The sequence below is a fragment of the Schistocerca cancellata genome, chromosome 6, assembly GCF_023864275.1.
Source record: "Schistocerca cancellata isolate TAMUIC-IGC-003103 chromosome 6, iqSchCanc2.1, whole genome shotgun sequence".
In the NCBI taxonomy this organism is placed as follows: domain Eukaryota; kingdom Metazoa; phylum Arthropoda; class Insecta; order Orthoptera; family Acrididae; genus Schistocerca; species Schistocerca cancellata.
In genome coordinates, this window is record NC_064631.1 from 648,865,156 (window position 1) to 648,888,093 (window position 22,938).

At 42.5% G+C, this 22,938-nt stretch overlaps 1 protein-coding gene across 1 annotated transcript in view; it reads left to right on the forward strand.

Moving 5' to 3' along the window:
- The window catches only part of LOC126191439 (nuclear receptor 2C2-associated protein), a 60,117-nt gene that overhangs the window by 18,210 nt on the left and 18,969 nt on the right, over positions 1-22,938 (forward strand). Inside the window, exon 2 of the mRNA XM_049932316.1 lies at positions 13,490-13,580. Coding sequence (XP_049788273.1) covers positions 13,490-13,580 — 91 coding nt within the window. The remainder of the gene's footprint in view (positions 1-13,489; positions 13,581-22,938) is intronic.

Genomic DNA, 22,938 nt, shown 5'->3' on the forward strand with positions numbered 1-22,938 from the left:
TGAGGTGTGATCAGGTAGTGGGTACAGTTACATCTGGCTCTGCATGAATTCTTGAAGACAAGTGTTGTTTCTTAGAAGCAGTGATGGTTAGGAGCCCATCCAGCCTATAATCTTGGTGTAATCATGGCTGGCTTGACATCAGTGGTAAGTAGCTGTGATTGAACTGTCGAAAAATAAAACAGTTATCTACTTGGTGTTCCTTGGGTTATCTGTCAACCACAGCGAAGTCATCCACCAGCTTTACTTTTATGTTGTCTGACTGGAATTGCCCCACATCAGGTGTCACTATGAATGTGTTGTCCATGTTCAAAATATCTGATGTTTCGTTGTGCTTCAACATGACACAGGTGGTGGTGTCACTCCCCACATCCACTGTGCCAATTGTATCGTGGAAATTCATGCAAGTTTAAATCAGGTACCTGAAACAATAGTGGACTTGCCATGTAGCAAAATATTGAAGGTATTGGTTCCTCATTTTAGCATTCTGTGAGGACCCAGATATGGTGGCGGCAGCATAGGTCTGATAGTATCGTCTTACAACATGACATATTCATAATCTGCTAAATTTTTGGTGAGTTGTGTGCCTGTGGTGGAGGTATTCTAAGCCGTGCTCTGCGCTGTTTTACACAGTTGACAAGAGCAGTTAGTTCTTTAGTAGCTGGTGCTTGCGCTATTGTTGAGTAGTTGTAGATGGTTGTTGTGTGTGGAGCACAAGGAAGGTGCTTGTGGAGTTATGCTCTATGAAGCCAGCTGTGCATATAAAGGTGAACTACCAATGACACCTTTTATTGATTCTCCGCTGTTGGTTTGATGAAGGGTACCTCATGCCAAACCTGAGGAGAGATCAGAGTGATGGAGGAAATCTGTGCCCAAGATTGGTTCGCAAACATCTGCACTCAAGAACTGGCATGAAAATTTTTCATGAGTCCAAGGCCTATGGTGTGTGTTACAGTCCCATAACATTTTATAGGCAAAATGTTTGTGGCTGTAGTTGGGTGGCCAGTGTAGGAATCTCTGTTGCTCGATTCTCCCTTGGGATGCTGCATACTTGTGAGCCGGTGTCGGCCAGAAAGTGTTGATTTGGGAAGTGATGTAGCATATAGAGTTCACCACTATCACTTAGAACGTATTTAAACTGTAGGTGACAAGCAACTGCGGCAATCCGTTGCGCCTATTGCAGACTGTATTTAGCGTTTGGATGTTTGTGCAGTTGCACACTTTGCCAACACAGCTGAGGTTACGTTGACTCACCTGCCAGTGGAATGCTGTCACCAGCCCAGGGCATGTTTGTTATGGCTGGTCAGAGGTCACCACCCTCATGGTTGGGGCCAGTGATGGCACTCTTGTAAGTGCCTGGAAACATTCGGGTCATGTTGGCTGCCCATGGCTGCAGCCAGTGTTGTACTTTAGAAATGCACTGGTGATGACCATTTTGTCTGATATATTTGGGTGCTGTTTATGTTGACAAATAGCAAATACAAGTTTTTTTTCCTCAGCCAAAAACAATGCTATGAATGTGAAACATTACGCATTTATTATTTGAAGTCTCCTGAGTGAGCATGCCAAGTTTCCGTCGCTTATGTCAGATAGCGAGACAGTGTAGCTGCAGGGCAGTTTCAAAATGGGACATGTAGGTAATGTACGTTACAAGCAATGTGCCATCATTGAATTTCTCACTGCAGAGAAAGATATTGTGGGCAATTTCTGCAATGTCTATGGAGCATCTGCTATTGACAGAAGTACAGTTAGTCACTGGGTATGGAGGGTGATCAGAAGGTGGTTCGTCGGAGCTCCACAATTTGCAGCAGTCCGGAAGACCATCCACAGCTGTCCCATCTAACAGTCCTGACCTTGCCCCCTCGAACTTCCACTTGTTTGGGCCATTAAAAGGTGCCATTCAATCGAAGACATTTTGAGGGCAATGAGAAGGTGATTTCACACAGTAAAGTACTGGCTCCACCACCAGGACAAGGACTGATACTGACAGTGCATACACCCCCTTGTTTCATGCTGGAGGATGGCCATGGAATGGGATGGAGGTTATGTGGAAAAATAGGGGGTGTAGACAAAACACCATTCTTTTGTGTGTGTAATTCTCATTATGTTCAATAAAGAATTGCTGAAGAAAAAATGCGGTGCATTACTTTCTGGACAACCCTAGTTGTCTGTCAGCGAGAAGTAATTTGAACTCCACTGGATCACTCGATTTTTTTTTTTTTTTTTTTTTTTTTTTTTTTTTTTTTTTTTTTTTTTGCGAGATCATTGCCAATTGTATCTTTGGTGGTTGTTTGATGGTCCAAGCATCCATAGTGCATTGAGTGGCATGTGATTTGAGTTGATTAATGTACAAAGGCATTGCCAGAGCTGAGATAGTGTCCTGTTGCCTAAACAGCAGCCAAACTTGCAGTCGGAACAGGCCTCAACGACGACATGAGCTGGGAGCAAGTGAAACACACACAAGTAGGTACAATGTGGACAGCCATGTAGCCACTCTGCCAAGCTGCAGCCTTCAATCAAGGTCGCCTTGTTTGTAACCCACGAAGGGCATTGAGGTCAAACAGCATTGAAATGGAAGGATGAATATTAACTTTTCAATTAACCATTTAAAAAGAAAAACAAATCAAGTAATTAAGGAGAATAATGACAATAACAAGATTTATTAGGAATGATTTTTTCCTTTGGCAGAAGTTCAGCTGTTTCCACTCAGAATAGATGTTGGTATGGTACCTTAGGTCACAGGCTACAATGAAACAACTGACTGTTAATACATAACAAGAAACTAGAAATTCTTGGCATGGCCATACAGTATAGCACATTTTGTGTATGGTTAACAAGCAGACTACATGTCAACCATGTGCTCTCCTACAAGGCTACAGTTACAAAATAACATCAAAATATGCATTAAATTCACAGATGATAAAGGTACTCATACAACTTCCCATCATGTGTAGTCTATAACTGTACAAACCAGAGGAGAGAATGTATTGTCAGATCTGATAACACAGTTTAAATCACTATGTTGGCACACAATCTGTTAATATTAACTAGAAAATGGTTTATAACCACACCAGGACAGAGTACCTGTTTCAGTCAGAAGCATACATGCATTTATTTCATACTTCAAACTTGAGTGTAAACGCTATAGTCACTGCCAGAAGCTCAGGCTGCAGCACCTCCAGACACCACACTACTGCAGGCCTGCAATTACTCAATGTGTATGGCCAGCCCATAAACCTTGTTGACAGCTTGCAGAACAGCTCTTACTGATTCAGCAAGTGACTGCCTTTCCTCTCATGGCTCCAACCAGTGAATTCCGCATGCTACCTGCTGCCTTATAAACACTTTCGCCACCAGAGGGGAAGAGCACAAACCTGTAGGAAGTAGAGCCAACCTGTGTGTGCTAATACCAAACTGGGCAATAGCGACTCAAATGGCCCATCATTTAGAGTGGTAGAGACCATGTGCTTTGTTGAGGAGTGGGTATGTTCATGACGCTGCATTCAAGGGAATTTGGACATATGTCTCTGTGAGGTCAGTTGTACTAAATAAATTGGCATGGCTTAGTTTTGCAAAGAATTTATTTGAGATTGGCAAGGGGTAAGTTTCCACTTTAGTTTTCCTTAATGTTACTTTAAAATCCCCACAGAGTCTTAACGTGCTGTCAGCTTTGTGTACTGTTACCACTGGAGTGGCCCACTGACTAGGAGGAATTGATATTAACACTTCTTCATTAGTTAGTTGATCCATTTCTCCTTTAAGAGCCAGGGACACCAGATGAGCTCAGAAAAAGTGCAGGATAGGTGTCACCTTAAGAGTGACATGAACCTTGAAATCAGCTGCCCTCCCTAATCCAGAAGAGAAAAGTGAATATATCTCTCGCAGAAAGTCTTTAGAGCGGTGCAAGGCCATTTGGACTATGTGGAATGTACTGTTTCAAGAATCATGAATTCAAAAGCATGGAAAAGTATATTCCAAAAACATTATCCATTTTGGGATTAGCTACCACAAGAAAATTTACTGGATGGGTGACTAGGTTGTGAGTTAGTAAAACTAAAAACTTTCATAGCAAGGCACATGTGTATCTCCATAGTCCCAAAGAATTGACTTGGCTGTCTGCAGTGAAACAAGCTCAAGTATACAGATTGGAAGGCAATGACATAGAAGCAAATGGTGTCGAGGAGTAACTTCACTGAGTGTTTAACTCTAAATGCATGTAGGTACATTTGCTAGGCTGTGTGCTGAGAAGTCTGCACTTGTGTAATTTTATTACTCTACTGGTTCATGTTCATAGACTGAGGTGTGATTGTATTGGAATTGCTACAACATACCTCTAGCAGGAGCCCGTTCTGCTGAATGTGTAGCGTATTGTTCGTTGATGGGGGAACATGCTGCATGTGTGATGAAGGACTGAATGTTTAAAGGCAGACGACCGTGCTGCTGCTGACATTGCCCATCACTGCTGGTGTAGGTCACAGAGCAGGTGAGGACCCCATCAGAACTGGTTTGATGTCCTTACAACCACTTCTGTAGAGCTATCTGCCATGACATCTTTTTCCATCAAAAACTAGCTCTGGGCTGCATGGACAGTTAGTTTCACAGGCTTGAAATATTCACATTACTTCCTTCGGACAGATCCAATTTCCTCAGTGCATTGTTCCTCACTTCAGAGTGGAGGATAAGATGCACAATAACGTTCATGATTAAAGTTTCTGCATAGTTCTGCCTTCGCAGAAAATTGAAATTGCAATTTTTACTTAATCCCAGTAGGTCAGTGACTTGGTCAGCACAAGATTTATTCGGACCCTTTTTGCGCTGTCAGAATTCTAACTGGGCAGCAGTAATGTGTTTCTTCATCAAAAAATGTGCTTCCATAAAGAAAATATTCTAGACAACTCAAGTCCTGCTGGATTCATTAATGGCTCTAGCTTTTGTATTAGGTAAGCTCTAGGTTTTGGTTTAGGTGATACAGTTTGGGGTTTCCTGACAAGAACGTAGCCTTTTGTCTTTCCATGGCAGAAATTTGGCAAGCCATAAAATATAACTGCAGTCATTGGCAGTAAGTCTTGGTCTCTTCACTTTGTTCATTAAATACTGGGATAACCATAAACACAGGTGTCACAAAAGATGTACTTGTTACACTCGCTACTGCTTGCACTGCCTTTAATTTTGCTGCTGTTAGCTCATGATAACTCTGTGCAGTTTGTGGTAGTAATTGTAGTTCCTCAACAGTTGAAGAAACAACACTCATGCCTAATTGCAAAAGTTCAAAGTCTGACTTGTACGCATTGCATGTCCCGAGCTGTCACACTTCCAAAGCATTGCAATCTATTTTAAGTAAGCATTTCAATTCAAGTCCAGTTCACACAGTAATAATAACCAGAGGGCACAATGTAGACACCATAAACCAAACCAATGTGCCAACCGGCACACACTTTACTAATTGCATTACAGTTGACTCAGACTGGCCCTGGGCTGTCTTATATACAGAAGTCTGACGTGGTCTTGCCACATGTGCTCGTGATGATAAGCACCATCTGTGTGGTGGTGTCAAGGCACTTAACAGTAATGTTGCACCAGGTAGTCAGTTTGCATGGTGATGTTGGGCAGTGTCACAATAGATTGAAGCAGAAAACTTGAAGCTTGCAATTGACACAAATTGTGAAATGCATCTTCAATGCTGAAACAACATTTTTTGCAGATGGTTCATTGAAAAGAGACAATACGTGAATCCAGACCACAAAATAACTCTCAAGCAGCATGTTAACTGCACACTAAAAGTTAATGAGATCTGTTCATCTCCTAGTTCAAAGTTTAGGGTTCCTTTTTCATCATGAAAACACAGTGCTATAGGACACTTGTATAGGAAGAGACTGCCAATGTGGACTTGACCTACAATTAGGATGTACTCTGATCTTATTATATATAAAGGTAAGACAGAGATTTAGGAACCAGGTTTTAAATTGTAAGACATTTCCAGGGTCAGATTTGGACTCTGACCGCAATCTGTTGGTTATGAACTGTAGATTAAAACTGAAGAAACTGCAAAAAGGTGGGAATTTAAGGAGATGGGACCTGGATAAACTGACTAAACCAGAGGTTGTACAGAGTTTCAGGGAGAGCATAAGGGAACAATTGTCACGAATGGGGGAAAGAAATACAGTAGAAGAACAATGGGTAGCTCTGAGGGATGAAGTAGTGAAGGCAGCAGAAGATCAAGTAGGTAAAAAGACGAGGGCTAGTAGAAATCCTTGGGTAACAGAAGAAATATTGAATTTAATTGATGAAAGGAGAAAATATAAAAATGCAGTAAATGAAGCAGGCAAAAAGGAATACAAACGTCTCAAAAATGAGATCGATAGGAAGTGCAAACTGGCTAAGCACGGATGATTAGAGGACAAATTTAAGGTTGGAGAGGCTTATCTCACTAGGGGTTAGATAGATACTGCTTACAGGAAAATTAAAGAGACCTTTAGAGAAAAGAGAACCACTTGTATGAATATCAAGAGCTCAGAGGCAAAACCCAGTTATAAGCAAAGAAGGGAAAGCAGAAAGTTGGAAGGAGTATATAGAGGGTCTATACAAGGGCGATGTACTTGAGGACAATATTATGGAAATGGAAGAGGATGTAGATGAAGATGAAATGGGGCTATGATACCGAACTATCAGTTTAATAAGTCACAGCTCCAAAATACTCACGCAAATTCTTTACAGACAAATGGAAAAACTGGTAGAAGGTGACCTCGGGGAAGATCAGTTTGGATTCCATAGAAATATTGGAACACGTGAGGCAATACTGACTCTACGACTTATCTTAGAAGAAAGATTAGGGAAAGGCAAACCTACATTTCTAGCATTTGTGGACTTAGAGAAAGCTTTTGACAATGTTGACTGGAATACTCTCTTAGAAATTCTAAAGGTGGCATGGGTAAAATACTAGGAACGAAAGGCTATTTACAATTTGTACAGAAACCAGATGGCAGTTATAAGAGTCGAGGGGCATGAAAGGGAAGCAGTGGTTGGGAAGGGAGTGAGACAGGGTTGTAGCCTCTCCCCAATGTTATTCAATCTGTATATTGAGCAAACAGTAAAGGAAACAAAAGAAAAATTCGGAGTAGGTATTAAAATCCATGGAGAAGAAATAAAAACATTGAGGTTCACCGATGACATTGTAATTCTGTCAGAGACAGCAAAGAACTTAGAAGAGCAGTTGAATGGAATGGACAGTGTCCTGAAAGGAGGATATAAGATGAACATCAACAAAAGCAAAACGACGATAATGGAATGTAGTCGAATTAAGTCGGATGATGCTGAGGGAATTAGATTAGGAAATGAGACACTTAAAGTAGTAAAGGTGTTTTGTGTTATAACGTCAAGTTTAACACATATATTTCAGAACGACACAACACATATAAGTCATAGAGTAAGTTGACAAGCAAGACATGTGTACACATTAGCATTCGAATGAGCACTGAGTCCCAGTCTAGCGGCTGCTGCTCGGCTGGCCGCTTAGGTGGTGCAGCTGCTGCATGGCTGGCAGACAACACCGCACATAGAGGATGCGCGTAATTGCACAGCGGCGCTTTGAATGATCGGCGAGTCACAACACTTTTCCCCCCTTTGAAATTGTTGCACTGGTCTTGATGGAGGTGTCCTGGAGATGGCTAACGTCCATAGGTGTTGTTTGACTCACCGTAAAGTCTCGAGGAGGAGGCTTCCCGTACGGACGGAAGTGTCCCCGATGATAACAGGTCGAGATGACAGGAGACGTAGGGGTTGAATCTGCTGGGGCCCCATGCACCAATCTGCCCATTGCGGCAAGTCCAGTTGATATGACAGGAGACATGGGCGATGTGTCGGCGTCCGTTGGAGGAGGAGGCGAGTAGATTTGCTCTGACAGAGGATGGTCATCCGGTTCCTGCATGGGCACGTCTCCTGGTGGCATCCGTTCTTCTGCTGGCATCGCGATGATGGTGAGAGGGCTGCGTTGTGAGTATTGAGAGATGCCAAGGTCCCGAGCATCAGGTAGAGCCAAAGGTGGTGTAGCAGCATTCGGAACAGGCGTTGCTGGCACACGAGGCCGAAGCTGGTCCGAATGACGCACTGCAACACCGGTGTCCATCTGGGTTTCATACAGGCGTCTGCCACGGTGTCTTAAGATGCGGCCCGGGCTCCATTTTGGCCGCCTGCCATATCCCCGTACTCAGACGAGGTCGTCGGCGGTGAACCGGCCAAGTGAAGGCACTCGCAGCCGTGAGGTGGAAGGCCGCAGAAGATGAAGTAGCATGCGGGGCTGTCAGCCATGTAAGAGCTCAGCCGGGCTGTGGTCGCCCATGGGGGTGAAACGGTAAGACGCCAGAAACTGGAGAAGCGCATCATCAGCAGCAGAAGAAGTCAGAAGTTTCTGCATCTGAGGCTTAAATGTGCGGACCAGTCGTTCAGCCTCACCGTTGGATTGTGGATGGAATGGCGGGGCCATGACATGCATAATGCCATGACGAGCACAAAAATCCGCAAATTCAGAAGAGGCAAATTGTGGACCATTATCAGTAACAAGAGTAGAGGGGAGGCCTTCCAAAGAAAAAATGCGGGTGAGAGCACTGGTGGTTGCCATGGTGGTAGGCGACGTGCAACGGACAATGAAAGGAAAGTTAGAGTAGGCGTCAATCACGAGGAGCCAATAAGTACCTAAAAAGGGTCCCACAAAGTCAGCATGAATGCGCTCCCAAGACTTCTCAGGCAAAGGCCACGGTGACAAAGATGACTTCAAGGCAGCAGCCTGGGACGCACAAGAGCCGCAGGCAGCAACCATGTGTGCTATTTCAGAGTCGATGCCAGGCCAGTACACATGACGGCGTGCCAGAGTTTTTGTGCGAGACACACCCCAGTGCCCTTGCTGAAGGAGGCGCAAGACCGAAGCACGCAAAGACGCAGGTACCACAACATGCGGTGAAGCATTGTCAGTGGAGAGGAAGATAACACCATCCCTAGCCGTGAGGCGGTAGCGCAAAGCGTAGTAATTCCGCAACGGATCAGAAGTCTTAGTGGACAGGCGATCTGGCCAACCCTTCTGAATACAGTGTAAAACCTGGGAGAGGGTAGGGTCAGAACCCATAGCAGCCGCCAGCCTGTCCCCAGTGATGGGGAACCCGTCCACAACCCACTGCTCGGCAACATCCAGGTAGAAACACAAAAGTTCGTCCCTATCGAATGCATGATCAGGACCCATGGGAAGGTGAGACAGAGCATCAGCATTTGCATGTTGAGCCGTTGGCTGGACATGAATCTCATAATTGAAATGAGACAAGTAAAGAGCCCAACGCTGGAGGTGGTGTGCAGCCTTGTCGGGAAGTGACGTTGATGGATGAAACAAGGAAACAAGTGGTTTGTGACCCGTAACAAGATTACATTTTGAGCCATAGAGAAAAACACCAAACTTATGAAGAGCATAAATAATGGCCAAAGCTTCTTTCTCAATTTGAGAATACTTTTGTTGGGCATCCGTGAGCGTTTTGGAGGCATAAGCAATGGTTTGTTCCGAACCATCAGAAAAACGGTGCACAAGGACTGCACCGACCCTGTATTGAGAGGCATCTGTGGCAAGAACAAGATGTTGGCCAGGTCGATAAGTAGCCAGGCACGGGGCCTGTTTCAGCATAGTCTTCAATTTCTGGAAAGCCGCTTCGCATGATGCGGACCAGTGAAAAGGCACGTTTTTATGCAACAGGCGATGCAACGGCTGAGCCACCAAAGCCGCAGACAGTAAAAACTTGTGATAGTATGCTATTTTCCCCAAGAAGGCCTGCAGTTCCTGAACAGATGTAGGGCGAGAAAGGGCATCGATCGCAGCAACAGTTTGCTGAAGCGGACGAATACCATCCCGAGAGAGTTGAAATCCCAAGTACGTGATAGATGCCTGAAAAAATTGTGATTTCTGAAGATTACACTAAAGACTGGCAGTCTGTAAGACATGAAAAAGTGTGCGGAGATTTTGAAGATGTTCTTCAGTGGTGGAGCCAATGACAACAATGTTGTCCATGTAATTGATACACCCAGGGACAGGGAGCAATAATTGTTCCAAGAATCGCTGAAAGAGAGCAGGGGTGCTAGCAACCCCGAATGGCAAGCGTTGGTATTGATAGATGCCGAAAGGTGTGTTAAGGACCAGAAACTGCCGGGAAGCAGCGTCGAGAGGAAGTTGATGATAAGCTTCTGACAGGTCAATTTTAGAAAAATACTGGCCTCCAGCAAGTTTAGTGAACAGTTCTTCATGACGGGGCATAGGGTAAGTGTCGATGAGGCATTGAGCATTTACAGTGGCTTTGAAATCACCACAGAGACGAATATCACCATTTGGCTTAGCAACGACAGGAGAGGACCACTCACCGGAAGTGACAGGAAGCAAGACCCCTGAAGTAGTGAGACGATCCAACTCCCGTTTTACCTGATCACAAAGGGCCACAGGCATGGGCCGAGCCCAAAAAAACTTAGGTCGAGCAGGGGTTTGAGCGTGATATGAGCTTCAAAGTCATTTGCACGTCCTAACCCAGGAGAAAAAAAGGGACGAAAATGTCGTCGACAAGGAATCCAGTTGAGCATAAGGAATAGCATCAGAGACAATATTGACAGAGTCATCTATGGAGAACCCAAAAACGCGAAAGGCATCGAAACCAAAAAGATTTTCTGCATTGCTCTGGTCGACCACAAATATGGGAACAGTGCGAATGACGGATTTGTAAGATACCTCAGCATTAAACTGTCCCAAGAGAGAAATCTTCTGTTTATTGTACGTCCGTTATTTCCGAGTGACAGGTGACAGGAGTGGAGAACCCAACTGAAGATACGTCTGAGTATTAATTATAGTAGCAGCAGAACCTGTATCCACTTGCTTCGAACATCTCGACCAAGGATTTGGACAGTGAGGAATAACTTCCCTGAAAGGGAATCGGAATCAGAATCAGCGTCATGTTCATGAACATCATGTATGCGGTCGGATTTGCAAACGGAAGACACACGACGTTTCTTTTTGCAATTGTGACACACAGCCTAACGTTGGGGACAATCCTCATGTGAATGTTTCGTAAAACACCGCGGACATGAAGGAAGTTGCCGGGGGTTTTGCTGCAGTTTCTTAGCGGGTTGTTGACGGCTAGACCGAGGCTGCACGTGGGAGCGCACTGTGGCCATGTCGGCCGGCAGGGACGCGCCGCACGCGTCGTCAACAGCGCACAGAGGTTGTATTTCCTTGACATCAGCCCACGCCTCTATTTGCGCCCCAGCGACGCGAGAAATTTCAAAAGACTGCGCGATGGAGAGAACTTCATCTAGAGTCGGATTCGCCAACCGAAGGGCACGATGCTGAACTTATTTGTCGGGTGCTGACCGGATAATAGCATCCCGTACCATGGAATCGGCATAGGATTCTTTGTGAATGTCAGTAACAAATTGACACTTTCGACTGAGGCCGTGAAGTTCAGCAGCCCAAGCGCGATAGGATTGATGTGGCTGTTTTTGACAACGATAAAAGGCAACACGAGAGGCTACCACATGCGTTTGCTTTTGAAAATAGACAGACAGAAGTGAGCACATTTCAGCAAAGGACAAAGGTGCAGGATCTTTCAAAGGAGCGAATTGCGACAGCAACCGATACATTTGAGGTGAAATCCAGGAAAGGAACAGAGACTTACATAGTTGTTCGTCCGTGACATGAAATGCCAAGAAGTGATGTTGAAGACGTTTTTCATAATCAGACCAGTCTTCCGCCATCTCGTCGTAAGGAGAAAAAGGAGGTATAGCCAATGACGAGAAACGCCCTGCATTTGACGCCGCAACGAAATCGCGAATCGCCGCTGTTAGAAGCGTTTGCTGTTCAAGGAGATTTTGGAATAGTTGCTCGACAGTAGCCATGGAACCCTGTGGGTCAACGGTGAAAAGGAAAAATCCACTACCTCGTCGCCAATTGTTATAACGTCAAGTTTAACACATATATTTCAGAACGACGCAACGCACATAAGTCACAGAGTAAGTTGACAAGCAAGACATGTGTACACGTTAGCATTCGAATGAGCACTGCGTCCCAGTCTAGCGGCCGCTGCTCAGCTGGCCGCTTAGGTGGCGCAGCTGCTGCATGGCTGGCAGACAGCGCCGCACATAGAGGACGCGCGTAATTGCGCGGCGGCGCTTTGAATGATCGGTGAGTCACAACGTTTTGCTATTTGGGGAGCAAAATGACTGATGGTGGTCAAAGTAGAGAGGATATAAAATGTAGACTGGTAATGGCAAGGAAAGTGTTTCTGAAGAAGAGAAATTTGTTAACATCTAGTATAGATTTAAGTGTCAGGAAGTCGTTTCTGAAAGTATTTGTATGGAGTGTAGCCATGTATGGAAGTGAAACATGGACGATAAATAGTTTGGACAAAAAGAGAATAGAAGCTTTCAAAATGTGGTGCTACAGAAGAACGCTGAAGGTTAGATGGGTAGATCACATTACTAATGAGGAGGTATTGAATAGAATTGGGGAGGAGAGGAGTTTGTGGCACAACTTGACAAGAAGAAGGGACCGGTTGGTAGGATTGGTAGGACATGTTCTGAGGTATCAAGGGATCACAAATTTAGCATTGGAGGGTAGCGTGGAGGGTAAAAATCGTAGAGGGAGACCAAGAGATGAACACACTAGGCAGATTCAGAAGGATGTAGGTTGCAGTAAGTACTGGAAGATGAAGAAGCTTGCACAGGATAGAGTAGCATGGAGAGCTGCATCAAACCAGACTCAGGACTGAAGACGACCACAGCAACAACAACTGATCTTAACATTTGTGATTTGTTAGACATGGGGCAGAGATATTGAGATATCAGTCATAGTGTAGTTGATGGTAAGAAATTTGTGGTCTTCACACGAACTAACTTCACCCAAGGTTTTTTTTTTTTTTTTTTAATAGACCTGTAGACCTACTACAAACAGCTCTGACATACTAATTTACCCTACTTCTAGACTGTTAATGTCAATAGGCATTGTTCCACTTTAATACGTATGTTTGTACGAAATTTCTAAATAATACCCATAAACAAGCTAGTATGAATAACTATGCAGTCTGTTGAAAGAAACTTATTACGGACGCTGAATCAGTAAAATTATTAAGAAGGAACACAATCAGCAATTGTAATCAGACATTGTTGTGTTTGTTTGTATGGTATTAAAGCTCCACAAATTACATCAATATGCAGAGCTATAGTAGATAAATAAAACTAGTTAAGTCATTTGTAACTAACCTGTATACTACCCACTCCTAATAACTAGTTAACACTGTCCAGATTGAGTTAAAAGTCAACTAATCTGTGAGTTTTAATGTTGTTCCCTCCACTCCATAATCATTATTTGTGTGTGTCTTCTATTTGGAATTCATGATGTTTATCACTATTGTAAAGTTTCCTTGTTCTTTCTGTAGCTATCTATGAAGTACTAGGAATTACAATGCAAATATACTGATTTCAGGGTCAGCTCTGTGCTAAATCGAGATGTTAAACTGTATGGGAAGAAACACATTTTTGATGGTAATGATGAAACATGTTGGAACTCTGACCAGGTAATAAATTTCATTTTAATATTTAGTTAATTGTGACCACAAAGAATTTCTTTAATACCAAGAGTAGTTTCCTTTAGATTAGCAAATATGACTGATAGATTGATAATACAAACATATCTTAAGTGATAGAATCACTATTGGGGTTCCAGTATATCTAACCAGACAAAAGGTTAGTTTCCATTGTCTTAATAGGCTGTCGAATATTCTGGTTGTACCAGACATAAGTGTCCAAATATTCATTCCATTGCAGTTTGCATAGGTTGGCAAGATATATGGGTACCATCTCATATTCTTTGCACTTTTTTGAGGTGATCTCCCAAAAGATTTGCTCTTAGTTTCAAGTCCAGAATCTTCTCCTCTTGGAAGCATATGCATCCCCCCATCCCCCACCCCACTCCCACCTTTCTTGGGAGGTCTGCATTTGGACATACCATGGCACATCATTCATATACATGCAGACACATTGTGTCACTGAATAGATAATGCATAATGAACTCTTAAGTGGTCACTTTAGTTGGCAGGTGTGTGTGTGATTATCTTGCATTCAACTCAGCTCCAAGTGTCGTAGTTTAATGTGTGTATGATAACCAACAGAGGGTTGCTCTTCTGTAGTCATTCTGTTAGGTCTGTCTTATGCAAAACTAATTAACAGCTGTTTAGTTTCTTAAGGGGACATGCTCCTGAAAATGACCAAAAATTTGAAAGAAGTTTTCTTGCTCTATAGAAAAGAGCATTTCATGCTGATTTCAAGAATGTATAGTTTATGGGCATTATCATTTTCTGTTCATTCTAAAATTGAGGTTGAATGTAATGTTGCACAGGGGCCACACCCATCTGTCAGTTTGAAGTGCATCCGAATATGTGATGTATTATTTTGTTCCTTCGTTTTTTTTTCCATCGTTAGTTACGGATCATTAACACAGGTGTATTCTAGAAGGCACTGACTCCCAGAACCAAAGTACAGGCATGTCTAGAAGGCTATGGTTTGAATGTAAACAACAATCTGATAATATGTGATTTCAGAATTTCATATGCGTGTGGTTTTGTAGTTGTTCTGTGTTGTTTTGTTTCTGTGTGTGTGTGTTTCCTGTGCTACAAATGCCGAGTAAAGAAATTTATCCCCAAACAAAAGTTTCGTTGCAACCAGTTCCAAACACAACCAAATAATACACATCAATTGCTTCAAAAGTTGCCTGCAGACACTGTGTCTACAGGCAGTGCTTCTAGACGTAAATTTTCACTTTCTGAATGTAATAAGAACAAACCTAGTAGTATTGTGAGCAGCAATAGTGACAGAAATGTTATTGTGAACCTAAATATGCTGTCAAGACTTTTGAAGAGTGCTGTTAAATGTGAGTACTGCAATTGTGAAGATAGTATTGACATTTCTGAGGACACTTCAGCAAGGAAGGGTCTTTCAAGTCGGTTAGTGATTGCTTGTAACTTGTGTAAGATGCTTAGTGATACTGTGACATCGCCAGTAACTGATAGTCAACATTATAGTGTAAATATTCAGCTTACCTATGCAGTGCAATGTATTGGAAGAGGAAGGAGAGCCCTTTTTGTGCAGCAATGGATTTGCCTCCACCTCCACTGAGGTTTGACAAGTAAAATAAATTAATACATAATGCTTTATGTGGTGCTAGTGAACATTCAATTAAAAGAGCAGCGGAAGAAGCAGTAGCCTTGTCTGAGAATAGACATTGTAGCAGCATTTGATGGATCTTGGCAGAAGAGAGGTCATACTTCTCGGAATGGGGTTGTAACTGCCACATTTATTGAAACTGGTAAGATACTAGATTATGAATGTCTAACAAAGAACTGCCGGAGTTGTTCAAGTAAATTTATTGGCATCCATGTTTGTGTAAAGAACTTTGATGGGCCAAGTGGAAACACGGAGACGAAAGGAGTTCTAAACATTTTTAGAAGCTCAGAGATCAGTCATGGTGTGAGGCATATAGGCTATGTTGGGGATGGAGACTATAAAGGACACACTACTTTTGTTAATGACAGACCATATGGGGACACACTGATAAAAAAGCTTGAATGTGGTGGGCATGTACTAAAAAGGATGGGAGCTCAGCTGAGAAAATTATGTAAAGACTTCAGTGGAAAAAAACTGTCTGATGGAAAACACATAGGTGTTACAGGTCATCTTACAAAAAGTGAAATTGATTCTTTGATTAAATATTATGGACTAGCAATAAGGAGAAATGTAGGAGATTTGGAGAACATGAGACGAGCTGTTTGGGCAACATGGTTCACACGGAGTGTCAACAGATGAACCCTCACAACATGTTTTGTGTCCAAAAGGGGAAGTTTCATGGTGCAAGTACTGGTTGAGCAATGTTACAGGCATACAATATGCCCACAAACATTCCTTACCAATTGCTGTAATGGAGGCAATTAGGCCTGTATATAGGGATCTGGCAAATAAAAATCTACTTAGGGAATGTATGCATGGTCTCTCTCAGAATGCAAATGAAAGCTTCAACAGCTTTATGTGGGAGAGAATACCCAGAACAGTATTTGTTGGGCTGACAGTGCTGAAGATTGTTGTAATGAATGCAGTAATAACATCCAGTGATGGTGCAATTTCAAGAATCAATGTTATGAAGAAATTGAACATCCAGACGGGGAGGAATATGGCTTCAGCTCTAACTGCTGTTGATAAGTGGCAGGATACTGAAGCAGAGACAGCTGCCGAAGCTGCTACCAAGGAGTCAAAGATAAAGAAAAGAATGAGGAGAAAAAGTATGGAGGATAAGGAAGCAGGATGACAACTGAAGTTTGCAGCTGGAATGTTCTGAAGAGCATAGTGGTAAGTTAATAAATCTGTAAATCTCCTTTCACAATTTACCGAAAACTTGAGTTTCCCTCACTCAGGTACACTTTCTCTTAAATGACTGAAGTTAAACTCACAAAAATTGGTACAGATATTTAGAATGACCTCCCATGCCTACTATTTCCTGAAAAATTTTTAACGTGATGATGATGTCACTGATACTTGAGCTACATTTTTAAATATTTTTGTTGTAGTAAAATAAATTACTTGCCTTTTTCACAGATCAGCATCAGGGAAGGAAACTGGAGGCATAAAACACTTATGTGAATGTTGTTTGTACTCTGACTCTTTTTCAAAGCTGTGCAGTCAGTGGTTCCAAAGAAAACGATACCACAGTGAAATAGTGTTCCATTTTTTATACTATTATAAATATTGTTGTCAGTGCCAAAATATAATAAATATCTTAATGATTTTTTGGGAAATTCTTTGACTAATGACCCTAATTGTGTGTAAGAATTTTGAGCTACCTCTCGTTTATAGATCAGTTGCACTATGAGGGTGAAGATAATCTTAAAAATGCAGGCCATTCAGGGGTGTGTCCTCTTAATTTTTGGATGGTATATGTAGTGACTCAGTTGCTGATGGGTCTGTTTGTAAGAGCTAATAGATGTGTTAACAATTGTTATCAGGATTCTTCCAATTGCTGTTGACTGCAAGAGCAGTTGATCGATACATACATTTCTTGAGGTCATAACTGTGTGGTGGGCTTTGCACATTAATTTCATCCTGATAGACTCTCAATAAAAATTTATGACATTGTTGGTCTCCTCAAAACTGTTAAGGTCAAAGAAGACTATAATTTTGGAGCAGGATACACACACACACACACACACACACACACACACACACACACACACACGAGACTGCAGTCTCAGACAGCTGAAACTGCAGTGCAGAGAAAGAGAGAGAGAGAGAGAGTGTGTGTCTTTTCTATTTTTGTCAAATGTGCGAAAGCTTTATTTATTTCTGACAGTCTTTTTGTTGTGCCTATCTGCAACTCAGCATCTCTGCTATATGGTGAGTGGCAACTTTCCTTATCATAATGTTGTTACATTCCATCCTGGATTTTCCATTGTTTGAAATTAGATGACCAGTCACTTTTTATCATCATTGGAAGGAAGGAAGGAAAGGGTCATTAGAGTATAAGCACAAGCCCGTCTTGGATAAGCTGGGGAAGGAAATTGCCCTTATCCTTTTGAAGGGCACTGTCTGGCATTTGCTCTAATCAATTCAGGGAAACTACAAAAACCTAAATTTGATGGTTGTGTGTGGACTTTTTCTTTAAATGTAACAACTGCATTCTCCTTTAATAAAAAGTTTGGATACCCATAACATAAAACAGATACTAAAAAATTCAGCAGCAATGGGGTGTATGAATAATCACACCACAGTTGTCCTGAGTACTATGTAGCAAAAACAAGCAGAAATTTCAAAACTCGCTTCTGGGAATACACAAGTGCTTTCAGTCTAAACCACTTGGAAAAATCAACTATTGCTCAGCACATGCTGGAAACCAAACTCATTATTCACCAGATAGAAAGTAATTTAGTAATACTACACAGTGAAGCCAATTGTAAGACCCTAATCTGTTAGAACAACTGGGAATATAGGTCCATAAAATCAAAAAGCTTGAATCTGTGTAGAGTGAACAGACAGATTTTGCTAGCCATAGTTATTTTAGCAGTTGTTAAGTCTTGTTTTACATTCATTCCACACATATGTCAATTTGCTAATACTCAGCTCTCTGACAATGCATGATAAACTTCATATTTGATCATATCATGTTAAACTATATCTGAGAAATGTTTCTACAATGTACAAACAGATGTGCACCTTGAGTGACAAGATTTGTGATGATAGAAAGAATAAACCAATATCTACTGGCGTTAAAAGGTCAAAAAAGTTTGGCAAGTTTTTCAGTGGTTTTTTTTCCCTTTTTTTTCCTGCTGTTTCTCGCTGAGCAGAATTAAATTATGTATCAAGGTGATTTGCACCTGACGAAGGACCCACAGGGTCGGAAATGCATTGTGTGATTCAATAAAACATGAAAAAATTGTGACTGAAGGCATTTTTATTAATACTTCCTTTATATTGAATACATCATATTCACAACTGGAAAGTACTGATAATATTAAAAACAGTTATTCACTGTGGTCTTCCCGTTGACCATCGCCTGACTGCCCACTGAATGCATAGGTGCTTACTGAAATGTAGCTGACGCTGCATGATAAACTTCATCTTTGATCATATCATGTTAAACTATATCTGAGAAATGTTTTTAAAATGTACAAACAAATGTGCAAGTGACTCTGCAACCGCAGCTGCTGACTTGGATCCGAGCAGTCTCATAAGTGCAGGCTGAATGGTAGGTTACGTCCAACTCTCTTTTTCGGACACATGATCAGTGTAGGGAACCAGTCTGGGGACTTTGGTTCCACCTGTGGGGACTTTGGCACCACCTGTGGTGACTTTGGTGCCATCAGTCCGAGTGGAGCCTTCTGTAAGCCAGACTATAAATATGTTGTTATTTTGATGTTTATGTCTACTGGGTAGGCAACGTGTCTGTATTATGGAAGAGCATACACCTCAAGATACAGCACTTCTGTGCCCCCTCCTCCCCCCCCCCCCCCCCCCAATCACCCGCCCACCCACTCTCCCTAGACAAGAGGTGGTATAGCCAGCACAAATGTCATGAAGGACTGCAATGATGGATGTATCAGTGGGGTGAGATGTCTCTCACAGTCAGAAATGTCAATGTCCATTGTAATGGAGGTGAAATGAACAGTCACATTCTCATCCCTACAGAAGTTGTCATGAGGTTGGGAAGAGAGTTCGGCTGTGGTCACTATGGCAGATCCAGATGCAGTGAATCTGAAAAAGAAAAAATTACAGCATTTTCATCATACAAGACTGAGGTGCTTCCAGGCATGAATCTGAGTTTCCATGTGAACTTCAGACATGAAGTGACCCAAGTGCTCGGTAATTTTGCCTATGCCAATCATCGCATACCCCCACTGAAAGATGAAGGCTCAGCTCCTCATCATTTAGCATAAATTTAAGCGGACACACAACAGGCAATGGATGCCTATGGTCAACTGACTGGACAAGCAACACTGGTGTCCTGTAGTGTCACTGTGCAGGCTTTTGTGCAGTACACTGACCATCCTTGTGGCATGTTGATACTTCTGCCTGGAAGCATGGTAATTCAGACTCATGTCTATCCTTCACAACTACTTAAGAAGGCTTCAATGTAATATGCTCTCAAAAGTCCATGATAAAACATATTATGCTACCAAAGATAGATGCATGTTCCCGTAATAGGTTTGTAAGGTGCGTGGGGTGTGGTACCCCTGCAGCTGAGTGGTTTGGTTGTGCACTTCCAGATGCAACTTGGAGAAGAGGTTGAGACTCAGAATATTACTAGCATCCTGGAATTTGACGACTAACAGCTTTACTGTGACTGTGATATTATTATACCGTACAGTAATACGTAATTGGCTGCAGACTACTATGCAGTCATTACTGTAGCTAATCAGTTTACTGAGGAACATTTGGAGCTGTGATGAGCCTAACTGTTGGTAAGTTTCCAAATTGAGAATTGTTGACAACAAACCTATCTCAATATGGAAAGTGCCTGGGTTTGCATTAATTGATACTTCTAAAATTAAAAGTTTACACAGATAATTTGCATCAACCTGTAAGTCATCATGAAATGAGCCTGACATTTCTTGTATGCTGCTAGTAAGACATGTAACATTAACTTTCATCTGATGGACAGAATTAGCACTTTGGCCTTGTGGCCTCTCTTGTGACAGGAACTATGCTTGGTCTTTGGACAATAACAATTGTCATGTTGTTGAGTAATAAAACACTTTAAGGACCGAGCGAGATGGCACAGCGGTTAGCATACTGGACTCGCATTCAGGAGGACAATATTTCAATCCTGTGTCTGGCCATCCTGGTTTAGATTTTCCGTGATTTCCCTAAATTGCTCCAGGCAAATGCCGGGATGGTTCCTTTGTAAGGGCACGGCCATCTTCCTTCCCTGCCCTTCCCTAATCTGATGAGACCGATGACCTCACTGTCTGGTTTCTTCCCCCAAACAACCCAACCCCAAAATACTTAAGGCACGAGTATGACGTATCAGGGAACCTGTTTTCCTGCTATTCTACAAGGGCAGACAGCAATGTTCAGTCTACCATGTGCACCAGGGCAGCGAGATCCCTCCGGGCTTCAGTGTTTTTTACTAGCCTGAAATTTGATGGGGGTAAGAGGTTTCTGTAATATTGCACACTGTGTCATTGTTTGTTCAAAAGCACAAATGAGTGATAAATAAATAGCTAATGAGTTTTTTCAATTTTAATGTGCCATTTTTCATACATTTGTGCAGTGAATGTTCTAAAATCACGTTGTGCACTGATGAATTTCCATATGATTGTTCACACTTTTCAGTGAAACACAGGAATTCACAGTCCTGTGTTAATCCCTGTAATGGGGCTGGATTTACAAACATGGTAACTTTGCCCACTTCTCTTACTGCAGCCAAAAAAATCTATGTCTATCAGCTGCTACATGTATCTACAAATCAAAGTAATAATCTTGCTTGTCTTTCAGCTGAATGTATGTTTGGTCACTAGCATCTGTCTTTGTGTTAAGTTGTTTAAGAACTCCGCGTAAATCAACAGCAGAGAAAGCAAGTAGAAATGCTTTCTGTTGTGGCAACTAAATGTTGCTCCAACCTAGCAATGTAGTTCAGTCATGGTGCCATCTTCTTATCAAAACTTGGGAACAGCTGAGGTGGCTGTCTCCTGACTTGGGCTGGACTAAAATCCAGGTGGGACTATGTTTTCAAAATAATCTCTTGTGTCATTTGCATGTTTTGCAACAAAAGCAGTAACTGTGCTCAGATATCCAGGTCCAGAGTTGCCACATTGAAACATATAAGTGGCCAGTTAGGACAGAGCAAAAGAAGTGGCAGGAACACCCAAATTAATGGAGAATAGTTAGGAAAGGTGCACTACATTAAGTATCCATCATTGGAAACAAAATTATCACACATATTCAGACACCCTTGTTGCCATTTTCTTGCGATGGTATTCATGGTCAAACATACTTGTTGCCATTTTGATGTGACATCAGTCACCATGTCAGTTTCTCAAAAGATGGCCACATAACTACTGACGATGGTGTGAATAAAATCAGTACATTTATTCAAGTCACAGTGCTTTAACTCGAGTGAAGAGATGTGAATTACACAAGTCCATTAATTATCACATTAGTGCAAGGTACATACGTAGAATCAAATGATCATTCTTTACATAATGTAAGACCTATGAGAGTTAAATGATCACCTAATTTCAGTGTCCAAAACAAACACTCACTGATGGTGAGAATTGGATGGTCGGATGAAGGCTTCCTGGTGACCACAACTTGGCTCCTCACTGATCTCAGGTGTGGAGTGCAGACAGCACTCAACAGGGTGAATGTTGGAGTGATGGGCCGGTGGGCCCACTGACACATTGCTGGTTGAGCAAAATGCTTTATTCAATTCTAAATACACATCTTGTCACAAGTAATGTGAAGCAGACACACCTCACTTCAGTGACCCAGGCAGCAGGCTACTTCCACTCTGTCAAGAGATGCACACATAGGTGCCCTGTGATGCTGACGTTAGACTGAGGAATGGCCAGCAGCCTGTACAGCAATTCAGGCCCCACTTGCATCCGCCGTGGAGGTGGGTGGAGAGTGCTGTATGCAGGACACGACCCGCTGCCTGCTGGCAGGAGTCCGGCGATGGCAGGTGTGGCAGTCTCCCACAAGGAGACTCAGTGCAGTTGGTGGCTGGCCTGACCTGGTCTCAAACCCACACCTGCAGTAGGCAGTGCTCAGGTGTCTATCATCTAGTGTGGATCTGATATCATGGTGGTGCTGCTGGACTTTGAATGAAACTACCCTAAAATTCACACATATTTATATGGCTCTTAGGCGCACTTTTTGCACTACTACCCAACCCCTGGTCAAGCAGCTGACAGCATGGGTCTAGTCCAAGTGTGGTAACATCGTCCTGCTCACTTTGGCTGTTATCGCTGTGCAGTGCAGGTTTCACCAAGCACGGGTGGCCCGTCTCTCAATCCTTTTGCTTATATGTTATTCTAAACCGTGTCACCACACGGTGCTTACCAGACTGGGATTGCTACTGCAACCTTTCATTGTGGCTTTCTCACTAAATTCACTAAAAACTTGGTAGTAACACTATAGAGATGTTTCGCTGAAGTGAAGCCATATCCAGAACTGGCTATGCAACTGAAACTGATGGATCAGATCTGCATGCCCTCCTAAGTACTGGCTGAGCAGCAGATTATGTGTCCTACTCTCTTTTTCAGACACGTGATTGGCATAGGAAAATAGCAGGGATATGTTGAGGAGGTATTAACCGGAGATTATAAACCAGAGTACAAGTGGAGAAAATGACCATTTTGCCTTCTTCTCCTCTCTAATATCAGATTGATTGAC